Raw genomic sequence first — 14642 nt, forward strand, 5'->3', positions numbered from 1 at the left:
TTTTGTTTGTTTGTTTGTTTGTTTGTCTGTAATCACGTATAAAAAAATTCTGCACAGCACAGTTATCATTGGAAATTTTTGTAACTTCGCATATCAGAGGCCTATAGAGGTCCCTTTCAGTTCACAAAATTTTGAAGGTCAAGGTCAAAGGTCAAGGTCACTTTGTCGCAAATCAGGGGAGTTGATGAAACCCTTATTTTTTGAGTAATTTTGATCGGATCGTCTTCAAACTTCATGGGAATATAGTTCATGGTCTGGTGCTCAGCTGATTAATTTTTGGTGGTGATTGGCCTTGACCTTCATATGTTTTTTTTTTTTTTTGGTCTGTAATCACGTATAAATCACTCTGCAGAGCACAGTTATCATTGGAAATTTTTGTAACTTCGCATATCAGAGGCCTATAGAGGTCCCTTTCAGCGCATAAAATTTTGAAGGTCAAGGTCAAAGGTCAAGGTCACTTTGTCGCAAATCAGGGGAGTTGATGAAACCCTTATTTTTTGAGTAATTTTGATCGGATCGTCTTCAAACTTCATGGGAATATAGTTCATGGTCTGGCGCTCAGCTGATTAATTTTTTGGTGGCGATTGGCCTTGACCTTCATATGTTTTTTTTTTTGGTCTGTAATCACGTATAAATCACTCTGCAGAGCACAGTTATCATTGGAAATTTTTATAACTTCGCATATCAGAGGCCTATAGAGGTCCCTTTCAGCGCATAAAATTTTGAAGGTCAAGGTCAAAGGTCAAGGTCACTTTGTCGCAAATCAGGGGAGTTGACGAAACCCTTATTTTTTGAGTAATTTTGATCGGATCGTCTTCAATCTTCATGCAAATATAGTTCATGGTCTGGCGCTCAGCTGATTAATTTTTGGTGGCGATTGGCCTTGACCTTCATGGTTAGCGCCTCAGGTCAAACATATTTGACCCCAAGGTCAAATTTTCAAGTTTTAGGAACCATATCGTGTAGTACCTCAAATTGAACACCTCGATGAGTGCTTTCTAGATATGTCAAGCTTGAGACATTATGACGTCATTTGGTGATGTTATGAGGCAAAAGCATATTTTTCATGGTTACTCTGTAGAACGATTCTCATCGGAATCTCTCGTCGGCAGATATTCCTCAAGGAGTCGCTCCTGGTGGATAGCAGCTCTGTTCACCTCAGTGTGACCTTAAAGAAGTCACACGTGGTCACCTTTTGGCAAGATACGGGTCACCCTGAGGCTGACATTGGTTTATTATTGTTTTGTTTCATTAATTTATTTTGTTTTCCTTGGTTTTGACTTCTTGCCTGATCTGAGCAAAGAGGTGTTAGTTAAATCGCCGTTATGGCGAATACACATCCTTGGTATGAAGCGTTTGATAATTTAACTCGGAAACATGCGCTCGTGTGTGTTCTGCCAGAAGGAATCCTCTCTAAGGACGTCGTCCTTGCAGTCGGGAATATAATCTAGTTTGACCAATGCCGTCCATTGGTCTAAGGTGGCCAGGGTATGGTCGACATCAGGAGCCGGATAATAGCCTTTCAGCTATGCTCTGTTAAAAAATTGCTTTCTGATGAGAAATTACCCAACCATCTCCTGGCTTCTCACATTCTGCAGCAAGCGGGTGGGCTTGGATATAGCCGTGAATGTTTTCTGGTCCTGCTTCAGTGTGTTGACGCATCTTCTCTGTCTGATTTTTATCAGAGTCTATTGAATGCCTGGCAGAGCCTTACAGTGTGCCTCCAGCAAGACACCTATGTAACGAAGATGTTCGCTTAAGAACCTTTGTTCTACAATCTTCTCTTCCCCAGTATTCCCAGAAGTTGTGACTTCTGCCAACATTTCATATCAGCTGGTATTACAAAAGTATGGCACCTCCGGCATGTTTCAGGTTGTAGGTGGAAATCTGCACAGGAAAAAGCCAACCTAACCCTAACTCACTCCATAATAGTGATCGAAAAATTCTTGAGAGAGGTCACACAGATAGGGTTCCGACTGGGATTAGTTTGGACCCAGTAACATGATTCACTGCTGGGTGGTCGCTGGACTACCGTTATTCTCAGGTTTTCCGTCTGTCTGTATGTCCATCTGTTTGTATGTAATGGACAGCTCTGGAGGCCAGAGTCAACCGATTTTGATGAAACTTGAGTGGTAGGTTCATACCAGGATCTAGTTGTATGCTTTTAAGCACCATTGCTATGGACGCCACTGTTGCCTAGCAACGGGACTTTGAAATTTTTGAAAAAATCCGATTTTTTTTTTTTGAAAATCAAAAATCGGCTTCTGCGCTTTTATGCGCACTATAATCTACCTTTGTCAACAATTTTCAGCCTGATACGTCAAAAACTGTATGACTGGTATGCAATTATATAGCGACCACCCATGTCGCCTACCGGCTTGTTTAATGAGTGGGTTTTTCCCGAATTATGTGTGCAGTTTATTCCAGGCAACTTACCCCCCATTAGAATGGGGTTAAACCCCTTTCAAAAGACGAGCAGCAAAGAACTTTACAAGTCTTGTGTCAAACAACTGCGAGGGGATACACCTTTAAACGAAGTAACCCGGTGGAAGAGACTGATGCCTGCCAGACATCCTCTTTCCTCTTTCCTTGTCCTTCTATCCTGTCCTAAAACCTTGTCCTAACCCTCCCCCCCCAATCTGAACCTATATGGGACTGTATGTATAACAAGCTCATAAGTAAAAGGTCCGGTGATCTCCAATGGAGGTTGATTCACTGGATAGTCCCTTCCAAGAGGGACTTTTTAAATTTCTCATAGCAACTGCTAAACTGGCAATATATCTCTCAAGGAGAGAAAAATCAAATGGAAAACCCATCGGGCAATGCGACATAATGGTTTTCTTTAATGCTCTGGTGTCAGCGAGAATAAAACTTGAAGTTTCTTTCTTCCAAGATAGTAAAAATCTCGTTGAGTTCACCAATACTTGGTGTCAGGATACAATCTGTGAGGTTCGTGAGAACCAACTCATCATACTTTTGTAGTGTGCTATGGGTTAATGTACAAAGTTAATGTTCTCTTCTTTCTTTATTTTCTTCTCTTTCTCTTTCTCTTTCTCTTTCTCTTTCTCTTTCTCTTTCTCTTTCTCTTTCTCCCTTTCCCTTTCTCTTTCTCTTTCTCTTTCTCCCTTTCTCTTTCTCTTTCTCCCTTTTCCTTCCTATTTGTTAAATTGTATCTTTTTTCTAAAGCTTCCTTTGTTTCATTGCTTTTATGTACCATTGGTTGATGGAACTATATAATTATTTTGTATTTTGTGATAATAAAAGGACTTCAAAAGTCAAAGTCTCGCTATCTCTCTCTCTCTCTCTCTCTCTCTCTCTCTCTCTCTCTCTCTCTCTCTCTCTCTCTCTCTCTCTCTCTCTCTCTCTCTCTCTCTCTCTCTCTCTATTTCTCTCTCTCGCTATCTCTCTCTCTCTCTCTCTCTCTCTCTCTCTCTCTCTCTCTCTCTCTCTCTATCTCGCTATATCTCTCTCTCGCTATCTCTCTCTCTCTCTCTCTCTCTCTCTCTCTCTCTCTCTCTCTCTCTCTCTCTCTCTCTCTCTCTCTCTCTCTCTCTCTCTCTCTCTATATATATATATATATATATATATATATATATATATATATATATATATATATATATCCCCCTCCCCCCACCCCCCTTTCTCTGACTTCTCATTCTACCTTACTTCCTTCTCTTCCTCTTTTTCCTCCTCCTATCCTGCCTGCATCAACTTGCTCCCGACGTTTTTACTCTGGGCAGTAAATCACATATGACACACACACCTCTGTCCAATCAGTGTTCTCCACCACCAGCATGTCAGGGATGATGTCATTTGCTGAATTTATGCAGCACCGCTACCCTTCCCATTCTCTCCTTCCTTGTTCTGACGAAGGGTAAAGCCTAAAACGTCAACTCCTGTTTCATTCACGTTACATGAACTACCATTTGAGGTCTTTTCAAAGGTTAGTGGTATTTGTTTTATTTGTTTTGTAAAGCTTGAGGTCCTGCTTCTTCACATGAGGGATGGATGGATGCATCTCCTTTTAGTAATAGTAGCACCCGTTCCCTCTGGGAGTGAAAAATTGTCAATATCCTCTCCCTCTGGCAGAGGGCAGCAGTTAAACCATTTCTGTGTACAGGCGAAAATGGCAAGTGATCTCTCCATTCTCGCCAGGGAAGGGGTGTGCGTGGGGGGTTGAGAGGGAGTGGTGGAGGATTACTTTGTGCTCATGTCCTGACCATGAGCACTTATGCCTATCAGAGAGGCTGTTCGAGTGCAGACATGCTTCTGCGAATTGATATAAAGATTAACAGCATTTGCTTTCCTATTTAGATATGATTGTTTACCCCACCTATGTGTTGATTATAATCATGACAGTGTTGAAGACTTGTCTAAGAGATTCTTTGTTTTGAATTCCACAGATGGCAAGACCTGGTAGTGGGAGCTCCACAGTACTTTGACCGTAAAAATGAGATCGGAGGTGCTGTGTACGTTTACATGAATCTGCAGGGAAGTTATGATGAAAGGAGCTACGTTCGTCTGGATGGTGCCAAGGACTCCATGTTCGGTTTAGCTGTGGCCAACATCAAAGACATCAATCTTGACAAATTTGAAGGTGAATCCAAAACACATGGTGACAGCAGCACAGAAAGCATACTTCATGCAAATAAAGAGAAAGATTTGCTCAACGCAAAGGGAAGGAACATTACTTGCAAACGGAATGAGCGGTACGTATAAACAGAAAGCAAACAGAGTGTAGGGCCTTCTCTTTGCACTTATTGCAAACACAAAGAGCAGTAAATGCAGAGAATGGTATGTGCAAAAATAAAGGATCAGTGCACACCCAGCATGCAACTCTTCACACATTAACAAAGGCAATGACACAACCATGCCTCCTCCTACCAATTGTAGCAATGTTTGAACATTGTGGATTCACTGTTTTCTGGAGGAAATGTTCCTATGAGGTGGACAGATCTACTTTTGTAACATGACATGAGCATATTTCACACGATCAGGGGCTCCAACTGTCTACAATGCCCAAATAGATTTGATCACACCCAAAAAGTAGAAACTCGACCCCAAATCAGGGGGCAGCTTGCGGGCTGTGATACCGAATGATGGAGAGACTGATTAGTTAATACCTGGGAAAACTTAGGGGTTGCAACTTCTATCCACTTGCAAGGCCTTCATCCACAGTGTGATAGAGTTTCTTTGCTCAGCTTGACATCATAGAAACCAAGGCCTTCAAGGTCATTGGAATCTCCACAATGAAGCTGAGTCTACGGGCTTATCTCTTTCACGGCACAAATAGGGTTTTTTTTCTGTACTTTCTCGAGGCTCGTATGAAAGTTAGCACACAATGCACAGCAAGGGGAGCATGAGACAAGAGGGGCGGGAGTGGGAAGGACAAAGCAGTGGGGAACAGAGAAATTAGGAGATCTGTGGAAGAGAGAGGGATGGAGCGGGGAACATGGGGTATACAAGAAGGACATTACAGGGACTTTCAAGAAGGAAATCAGGGAATTTGAAGGAGGTGGGTTTGGGGTGGATTAACGGGGGTAGAAAAGATCGAGGATTTGGATGGGGGATGATAAGAGGTGGTGGTGAACAGCTGTTTTGAAGGCCTGGAGGGAAGAATGGGATTGAAGAGAGTGAGGGAGTTTATTCCAAAGATGGGGAAAAAGAGGAATGAAAGAGTGAAGGTGAGCAGTGATTCGTGATTGTTGTAGTTTTATCAGAAGGGGTTGTTGGCGGACCTTCAGCACCCTGCGGAAATATGCTGGGGACAAATCGCAGACACAGCAAGGGGGGCGAGACCAGAGAGGAGACGGCAGAAGACAGAAAGACCACCGACCTGCCTGCGGTGAGAGAGTGAGAGGCCCAAAGACAGCCTCATCGCGGGAGATGCAAATGATCCGAAATGCCTTGGTTTCCACAGCGTGAAGCCGAGAAAGGTGGGAAGCAGGAGCACCAGCCCAGAGGGGAGAGCAGTACTCCATCAGGCTGCGGATGAAAGCTTTGTAAGTGGTAAGGAGTTCAGGTGGGCCGAGGAAGGACTTTGCACGACGGAGGATTCCCAGTCGGCGACTGGCTTTGGAGGCCAGGTTGGAAATGTGGCTTCCCCAGGAAGGATCATGGCAGATAATGAGACCCAGAAGCTTGAAAGAAAGAACTTCTTCCAGAGGATTGTTGAGAAAGCGGATGGGGGGGGGGTGGGGGGTGGGGTTACCAAACGGTCCTTTCGTAGAGATGTAATGAGAGTGTGAGATTTGTCCGGATTGAAAGACATGTTCCACGTGTTGGACCAGTTTGTGATTCTACCCAAATCTGCATTGAGCGAAGAAGCTGCTGCTTGCTGGTTTGAGGGATGACATATGGTACGGCAGAGGGTGGAGTCATCAGCAAAGAGATAAAGAGAATTTTCCAGAGAGTCAGAGGTTGGTCGTCTTTCTGTCTTCCACCAGCTCCTTTCTGCTATTGCACCCTCTGCTCTTTCCATGCTTTGCCCCCTGCCCTCTTCCCCCCCTCCAAGGTTTCTGCGGGCACATGCAGTCCACCACCAACCCCCTTCTTCCGAAACTCCCAAAATCCAGGATTACTGCTCACCTCCACTCAATCGTTTCTCTTTTTTCCTGCCTGTGGAACCAACTTCCACATTCTCTTCAATCTCGTTCTTCCCTCCAGCTCTTCAAGGCAGCTCTTCACCACCATCTCAGATCATCCCCAATCCAAAGCCATATTTTCTACACCTGTTAACTGCCCTCAAACCCAGCGTTTCCAAATTTAGTCTTTCCTTCCTGAGAGTTTCCTTAAGTGTTAACCTTATCTACCCCATGCATCCTCTGCCCCTCATTCTTCCCTGCAACCCTTGTTTCTCCAAGTGTCCCTCTATTTTGTTCCTCAACTCCACTGCTGGTGTGATTACCCACTCTTTTTTTTCTGTTACATCCTGATCCGTTTGATGTTTAACTTCTCAATGAGCTTCAACTTTCTTTTTGTATACTTAGTCGAGGCTCACATAACAGCTAACACACAGAACATATACAAAGGGGAGAAAGAGACAAGAGGGGTGGGAGAGGAAAGTACAACAACAGTGGAGTACAGAGACATCAGGAGATCTGTGGAAGGGAGATGGATGGGGTGCATGCGGTGCGTGTAGTAAACAAGATGGAAAGTACACGGACTTTCAGGAAGGAAAATGGTGAATTTGAAGGAGGTGCATTTGCGGTGGACTAACTGGGGTAGAAAATATCATAGTTTTTGATGGGGGAAGATAAGAGATGGTGGAGAACAGCTATTTTGAAGACCTGCAGGGAAGAGTGGATTGAAGAAAGAGTGGGAGTTTGTTCCAGAGACGGAAAGAAAAAGGAATGAAAGTGAGCAGTAATTCTTGATTTTGGCAGTTTCACCAGAAGGGGGTTGCTGACAGACCTTTAGCACCCTGCAGAAATATTGGGTGGCCAGAGCATGGGCAGAGCAGGGGGTGCAAGGCCAAAGAGGAGTCGATAGAAGACAGAAAGACCACTGACCTGCCTGTGGTGAGAGAGAGTGATAGACCCAAAAAGTCAGCTTCATCGTGGGAGATACCAATCATCCGAAAAGCCTTGGTTTCCACAGCGTGAAGCCGAGCGAGGTGTGAGGCAGGAGCACCAGCCTAGAGGGGAGAGGAGTACTCTGTCAGGCTGTGGATGAAAGCTCTGTATGTGGTTAGGAGCTTAGGTTTGCCAAGGAAGGACTTTGCACAATGGAGGATGCCCAGTCGGCGACTGGCTTTGGAGACAAGCTTGGAAATATGGCTTTCCCAGGAAGATTGTGGCAGACAGTGAGGCCCTGAAGCTTGAATGACAGAATTTCTTCAAGAGGATTGTTGAGAAAGTAGAAGGGGGTTTTTCCAGATGGTCCTTTCGGAGAGACATCGTGATAGTGTGAGATTTGTCAGGAATTAAAGACATGTTCCAATAAAGTGAACACTTTGTGATTTTATCCAGGTCTGCAGAGAGTGAAGACGCTGCTGCCTGCCGATCAGAGGGATGAAATATGGTACGGTTGAGGGTGTTGTCATCAGCAAAGAGATAAAGAGGATTTTCCAGAGAATCTGAGAGATCATTGGTGAAAACCAGAAACAGCACTGGACCCATAACACTGCCTTGAGTAACTCCAGCCTGGACAGGAAGCCGCAATGAAAGAATTCCATTCACGTCCCGAGTTGACTGCAACAGGAGACGAAGTCCACAAGCTGTGAGTGGAGATTACCTTGGATACCATAAAAGAGAGTTTCGTGAACAATGTGGGATGCCAGACCATATCAAAAGCTCGTGAAACATCTTAGGAGATGCCTCTGATATCATTTCTGGCATTGAGGACCTCAATCCATTGTTGAGAAAGCAAAAGCAGCATGTCCATGGTTGAGTGGCCAAGTCTGAATCCAAAATTAATTATTGGAAATCAAGCCTTTGGAAAAGAGAAAGGATTTAATGTTGGAAGTGATGATGGATTCACTGACCTTGCTAATGATTGGGAGCAGGCTGATTGGTCTGTCGTTGCAGATATCTGATTTTGCACCTTTTTTATGTCGAGCGGTAATATTTGCTGATTTCCAGGCAGATGCCAGATGACCTTGAGGAAATGGGAGAGGGGAGAGGGGAGAGAGGAGAACAGTTTTTCAGGACATGTGAGCTGATGCCGTCTGGTCGCATTGCAGAATCCAAGTCAAGGTTTAACAGCATACTCTCCACCTTATCGAGAGAAAAGGACACAGAGTCCAGGAACAGCTGGGTGTGACTGAGTCAGGTGAGTACAGAAATTGATTGGTTTGGGATACAAGATTTTGCACCCATTTGAGGTAAGAGAGGGGATGGAGGGGGAACATGCACCAGAAACAGACTTACCGAGATGCCACCAGGATTTGGAGGAGGGAGACAGGTTTGAGATATGAGATGAGATTAGAAAGATGTTTCCTGGCTCTCCTGAGGGTCGGCACACATGTGTTCCGAGCTTTGTCGAAGGAACTGACATTGTCATCAGTTGGATTTGCCTTCCATGAGGCAAAGGCAAGCTCTTTCAGGGCAACTGCTTCGCCACAAGCTTCAGTGTACCATGGGTGGGAGGAAAGGAAATGACAACTGAAGATGAGATGGGATAAATCTGTGCATGAGAGAGGGCAAATTTCTTTAAGAAAATTCCCAGGATGAGTTGATGTTGGAGAAAGTAGAAATGCGAGACCAGTCTCGCAGTTTGATGGCTGCTTGAGGTCCCTGCCAATCGGCCTGAGTAAAATGCCAGACTCATCGGTGCTGAGGTGATTCTCTGAAACCGGCCAGAGAGATGACCACTTTAACATGCATTTGGTCAGATAAACCAATTGGAGCAGAGAAAGAACGGCAGATAATTGCAGAGAAATTCATCAAAACCAAATCCAGAAAGATGGAGTGCTGTTGACTGAGATCCGAGTCGGGAAGTTGACTGATTGATTCAGTCCTAATGAGTCGTATAAGTCTTTTGCTGAAGTGCCATGACAAGTGTGAGAGGAACCCACACCCAGCCAACTGGCATGATGACAATTGAAATCACCACATGTGAGGAAGAGAGAGTTGGGATGAGTGGATAGAAGTTGGTCCATGTTGTTGGTGAGCAAGTTGTAAATGGAGTCATCACTGTTTGGTGGATGGTACAACACATATATAAACATGAGGTGGGAATGCAGATGAAGTTGTGATAGGTATTGCTGGGGGTGTAGTGGAGTGAGGGCACTGCATGGAGAGTGAAGCATAAAGTTTTTGATGAAGAGGGCAACTCTGCCGCCAGGACGATGCTCTGGTCTGTCATACCAGAAGAGGAAGTAACCAGAGAGAGATACTAAGGAGTCAGAGACGTCTTGAAGGAGAAATGTTTCTGTGAAGCAGATTACGTCTGTTTTGTCAAGTGGCAACCTGTATGGAGAGATCAGTCATGGACCCAGATGTGAGCAAAGGATCCAGATGTTTGAGGTCCACACTGTTAAGGCCTAAGTCACATTTGCTCTACGGCGAGGATACGGCGGCCATACGCCCTCTGAATTGACAGAAACGTGCGGCAGCCGCAGAGTTTCTGCGGTGGCCTCAGGGTGGCCCTACACCGTTTGGCTATATTTTACAGGTCGTAAGGTCTCCGTGGAATTATAATGCAGAGTTATAACTTTTTTCATTTCTACGTTCGCGTAGCAATTCGACAAGCCGAAAAAAAAAAAATCTGGTAAAAATAATAATAATAATTAACCCATTCGTTACCGTCCGTCTGGCCACACGTTCGCCTTAGGGCCCCTGCGGTCGCCTTGCGACATCAAATCAAAGACCGTACGGCAACCCCACGTTTTCGGTCTCCACGATTTCTAAGACCTAAGGCCAAAGTCACATTTGCTCTACGGCGAGGATACGGCGGCCGTACGCCCTCTGAATTGACAGAAACGTGCGGCGGCTGCAGAGTTTCTGAGGTGGCCTCAGGGTGGCCCGACGTGGTATGGCTATATTTTACAGGCCGTAAGGTCGCCGTGGAATTATAACCCGGAGTTATAACTTATTTCATTTCTACGTTCGCCGTAGCAATTCGACAAGCTGAAAAAAAAAAAACTGGTTAAAAAAAAAAAATAATTAACCCATTCGTTACCGTCCGTCTGGCCGCACGTTCGCCTTAGGGTCCCCCTGCGGTCGCCCTGCGGGCACCTTGCGTCTGCCTTGAAAATTCTATGGCCGCCGCAGGAACGCCCTAAGGTCACCGTGCAACATCAAATCAAAGACCGTACGGCAACCCCACGTTTTCGGTCTCCACAATTTATAAATACTTCGTGCAGCTCCCCGAAAAATAAAAACATATGTGACTGCTACATTGTGTGACCGTGGAAATACTGCGGCCACCGTATAATTGCTAGTGGCCGTAGATTTTGGAGACCCCATGGCTGCCGTGGCAAATGTGACCTCGGCCTAAGGAAGAGGGAGGGGAGGAGGCTTTGGGTTCAGAGGGGAGGGGGAAGGTAAAACGAGGGAGGACAGGGGGAGGTAGGGAGAGCTGTTGACAGTGTGTAGGAGATTGCAGAAGAGCTAAAGAAGAAGGCTGGATGAGGAAGACAAAAGGCTAGGTGTTGATGGGATGAGGCACATTGGGGAGTAATAAAAGAGTAGGCAGAAGGAACTGGAAGATTGGAGGAGGTGGAGGAATGAGTTGCAAGAGAGAGGGTGGGGGAAGGAGACATCTTTGTGGAGGTGAGGGTGGGCAACTTTGAGAAGGGTGAATGAGGTGGAGATTTGAAGAAGGGTGAGGGGGGGAGAATTGAGGGAGAAAGGTGTTTGGGAGCTTTTGAGAAAGGTGAGGGAGAGGCTTGGAGGGAGAGGCTTGGAGGGAGAAGAGAGTGAAGTCTACTTTAAAGTGGGAGGTGGCGGCTGATTTGAGAGGGAGGGGTGAGAGGGAAGGTTTGAGAGGGAGGGGAGACGATAAGAGTAGGCATGCCCATGGGGGGGAGAGATGTGGGGATAGGGGAACGTTGAGACTTGGTAGTGCTATGGTGAGGCAGGTGGGGGGGGGGGGAGGAACAAGATTTGAGTGGGGTGGGAAGAGGGGGAGGTATGATGAGAGGAAAGAAAGAGCATGAGAGAGATATTGATTGAGAGAGTGATATATCTGTGAGGTTGGAACAGAGCCCACAGATGTTTGAACACCACACAGTTTGGGACACCAGAGGAGGAGCTGTTAGTATAGCAGATGACAGTGGAGAGGTGTTCAAAGAGGAAGTAGGATGAGGGGCAAGATAGGAGGGGGTAAGTATGGGGTATTACAAGGGAGGAGTTCTAAGGAGGTTAGGCGAGGGGTGGAATATAGGTGAGTTGAGAGAATGGAGAAAGAAAACGCTGTAACATTGTAACTTTTTAGACACAGGATCTATGAAAGGTCAAATTTAACTCGGCCTTTTGAAGAGGAAGAAGAGCAGTGTGTTGTGATAAAATAGAGAACCCCCTGCGAGAAAGAGGAAATTGAAGCATTTTAAAACACCGTTTTTTTAATGTTTAGTTAAGAGAGGGGTTGAGTGAAGGAAAAGGTTGAAGAAAATGATTGTGAAGGTGTGTGGTCCATACCTGCCAACCCTTTTTGAAGGAAAAGCGGTAGGCTGGCGTGCGACGCAGTATGATGTATAGACCCTTTACACCACTTAGACCCTTTAATACCCATTTAAAGCCTTTTGAGATGAATCGACCATCTTCGACCCTTTCGACACTTTTCAGACCTACAGTCCTTTGAAGACCCCTCGACCAATTTCAGACCATTTGGACACCTCAGACCACTTTTGCTTTTTCACCCTTAGACCCCTTTCAACATTTAAACCCTTTAAACACGTTAGACCCCTTTTTGACCTTTTATAACCCTAAAGCCACTTTAAACCCCTCTACACCCTTTATAAAATCGAAAAAGATTCCCCTGAAAATCATTTTTGATAACGTTTTTTGTGCACAAAATTTTCAAAAAAATGAAGCAAAATGGTGCAATCTCCTGCATTTTGAGACCACAGTTAGCTGAAATATATCAACATATTTTTCGAGTGAAAAAGAGAAAACTTAACATGGTTGATCTACTCACCAATCTTTATTTTTCTAAGACATGATCATCAGTCACGTTTTCATAAATTACTCGCTGTCCAAGCTCCACATGTATGTGCCCATACGTGTACACAAGAGTTTACATCAACTCATTGATACATCTTTATGAATGAAATGACTGGCCACTCTGATTTCATAACATATTTACAGTTTCACACATTTACAGTTTTCAGGTTTGAACAGTTAAGATGCACATTTAGCTATTCAGTGCCTGGTCGGTGGCAGATTTGGCCTTCTTAAGAAGGTCGGCATCTGGCTTCCATGAGAAGCAGCTGACTCCATCCAGCTTGAAGATGTTAATCTTCCCTGCCAGCAAACCACACAGAGTGTTTGACGCCATGGCTGTCCTCGTACACGCTTGACTTGGCGTGACCTTCCTTGCCGCGTCCTAACGTGCTCCTCTGATCAGTTGTCATTTTCTTCACCATGCTGAAAAGGGACTCACAGTAGGCGTTACTGTGAGGGATCAGCAGGACGTGTTTGGCCAGTCTACAGAGCGATGGGTAAATGGGCTGGCTGGTGCCAGTGGCAGGGTCCGTCATCTTCTCCATGGCTGCCCAAAACACAACCACCCTCTCATCTGGGTCATATGCTGGCAGGTCAAACATATGCTCATGTGTTTCTCCATGCTGATGTGGCGACTCAAGTCGTTGTGTCCCCCATGACTGATGGAGAAGTCTGATCGACACATATCACAGAAGGCATGTCCGTCTCCCTTACGTGAAGCCTTCATACACTTGAACTCTGTTGTCCAGCTTGGCTTAAACTTGTTGACCCAGCGTGGGGGTGGTTTTTTCTTTTCTGGTGTTTGCATTGTTGTCGTGCACTGAAGCGATGAGTACTCTCTGTTAACTGCAGTCTTTGATCATGAATGGAAAATGGCACGTTGTCTTGAAATGAATGCCCGCTGTTTCCTGTCGTCCCATTTGATTGGTCATGGTTAGTTTGGAAGCAATAACCAATCGCTGACGAGATAATAAATCAAGGTCAGGCATGAGTTTTGTAGAATGTAGAAGCAGCCGCGTGTAATACGATCTTGGCAGTGAGAAACGAACGCAAAACTGAAAAAACGCAACTATTTATTTTTTTCCAATAACAATTTCCAAATGCGATATGTCTGACTAATAAAATCGGTATGCGTTGGGAGCTATAGAAAATCGGAAGGCTACCTCGCGAATCGGTAGGGTTGGTAGGCACGGTGGTCAATACCCTAACGATCAAAGTGGGAAAGGAAATGTGGTTCGGCAAGGGGGAGTAGGAGGAAGAGGAAGAGGAGGAGTAGGAAGAGAAGAGGAAGGCACATGATTCCAGGAGGTGAAGTTAGGTGAGAACAGAAATTATAATTTTTTTTCTTGTTTTTTTTTCAATATTTTAAGACATTAAAGAGAGAGGATAGTTTGGAGGAATTGCAATTGTGGCAACGAGATTGTGGTAAAAATCTCAAAAAACTGGAGGTAATAATGAGAAAATACAATAAACATGATCGTGCACAAAGATGGGGAGAAGGGTTGGCCTCCAGTAACTCGATGTGAAAAGTCTGATGAATGCCCACAAATTGGCACACGTTTTGAAACAAAACCGAACTTGAAACACACAGTGAACATGGAGATGATGAAGGAACAGTAAAAACACAACAAAAAACGACTGGGAAAACTTACCTTTGAGAATGTCGGCAGAAACCACCAAGAGACTGCATTCAAGGACTTTGGATAAAAAAACAAAAAAACAAATAGGACTTATAGCACAATAAAAGAACATAATGTATATTTAAAATGTATTACATTATCACCAGAGCTGTCTCACTCAATTATTGAAACACTTATCATATCATTAATCTATCTTCATTTTACTTAAACTTCACCACAACACTATAAAGTTTTAATCAAATTAATAACCAATTACTGCACCGTAGTCCCAAGAAAGAAGCCACACACACACACACACACACACACACACACACACACACACACACACACACACACACACACACACACACACACACACACACACACACACACACACACACACACACACACACAC

General features: G+C 44.7%; 1 protein-coding gene across 2 annotated transcripts in view; it reads left to right on the top strand.

The window, feature by feature from the left end:
* The window catches only part of LOC147031225 (integrin alpha-6-like), a 378714-nt gene that overhangs the window by 150411 nt on the left and 213661 nt on the right, over positions 1-14642 (top strand). For both annotated transcript variants that reach the window (XM_085876100.1, XM_085876099.1), the window contains exon 7: positions 4404-4597. In XM_085876100.1, coding sequence (XP_085732226.1) covers positions 4404-4597 — 194 coding nt within the window. The remainder of the gene's footprint in view (positions 1-4403; positions 4598-14642) is intronic.

Source organism: Eptatretus burgeri, chromosome 3, assembly GCF_056783735.1.
Source record: "Eptatretus burgeri isolate ZD-2024b chromosome 3, Ebu_testis_v1, whole genome shotgun sequence".
NCBI classification, from domain to species: domain Eukaryota; kingdom Metazoa; phylum Chordata; class Myxini; order Myxiniformes; family Myxinidae; genus Eptatretus; species Eptatretus burgeri.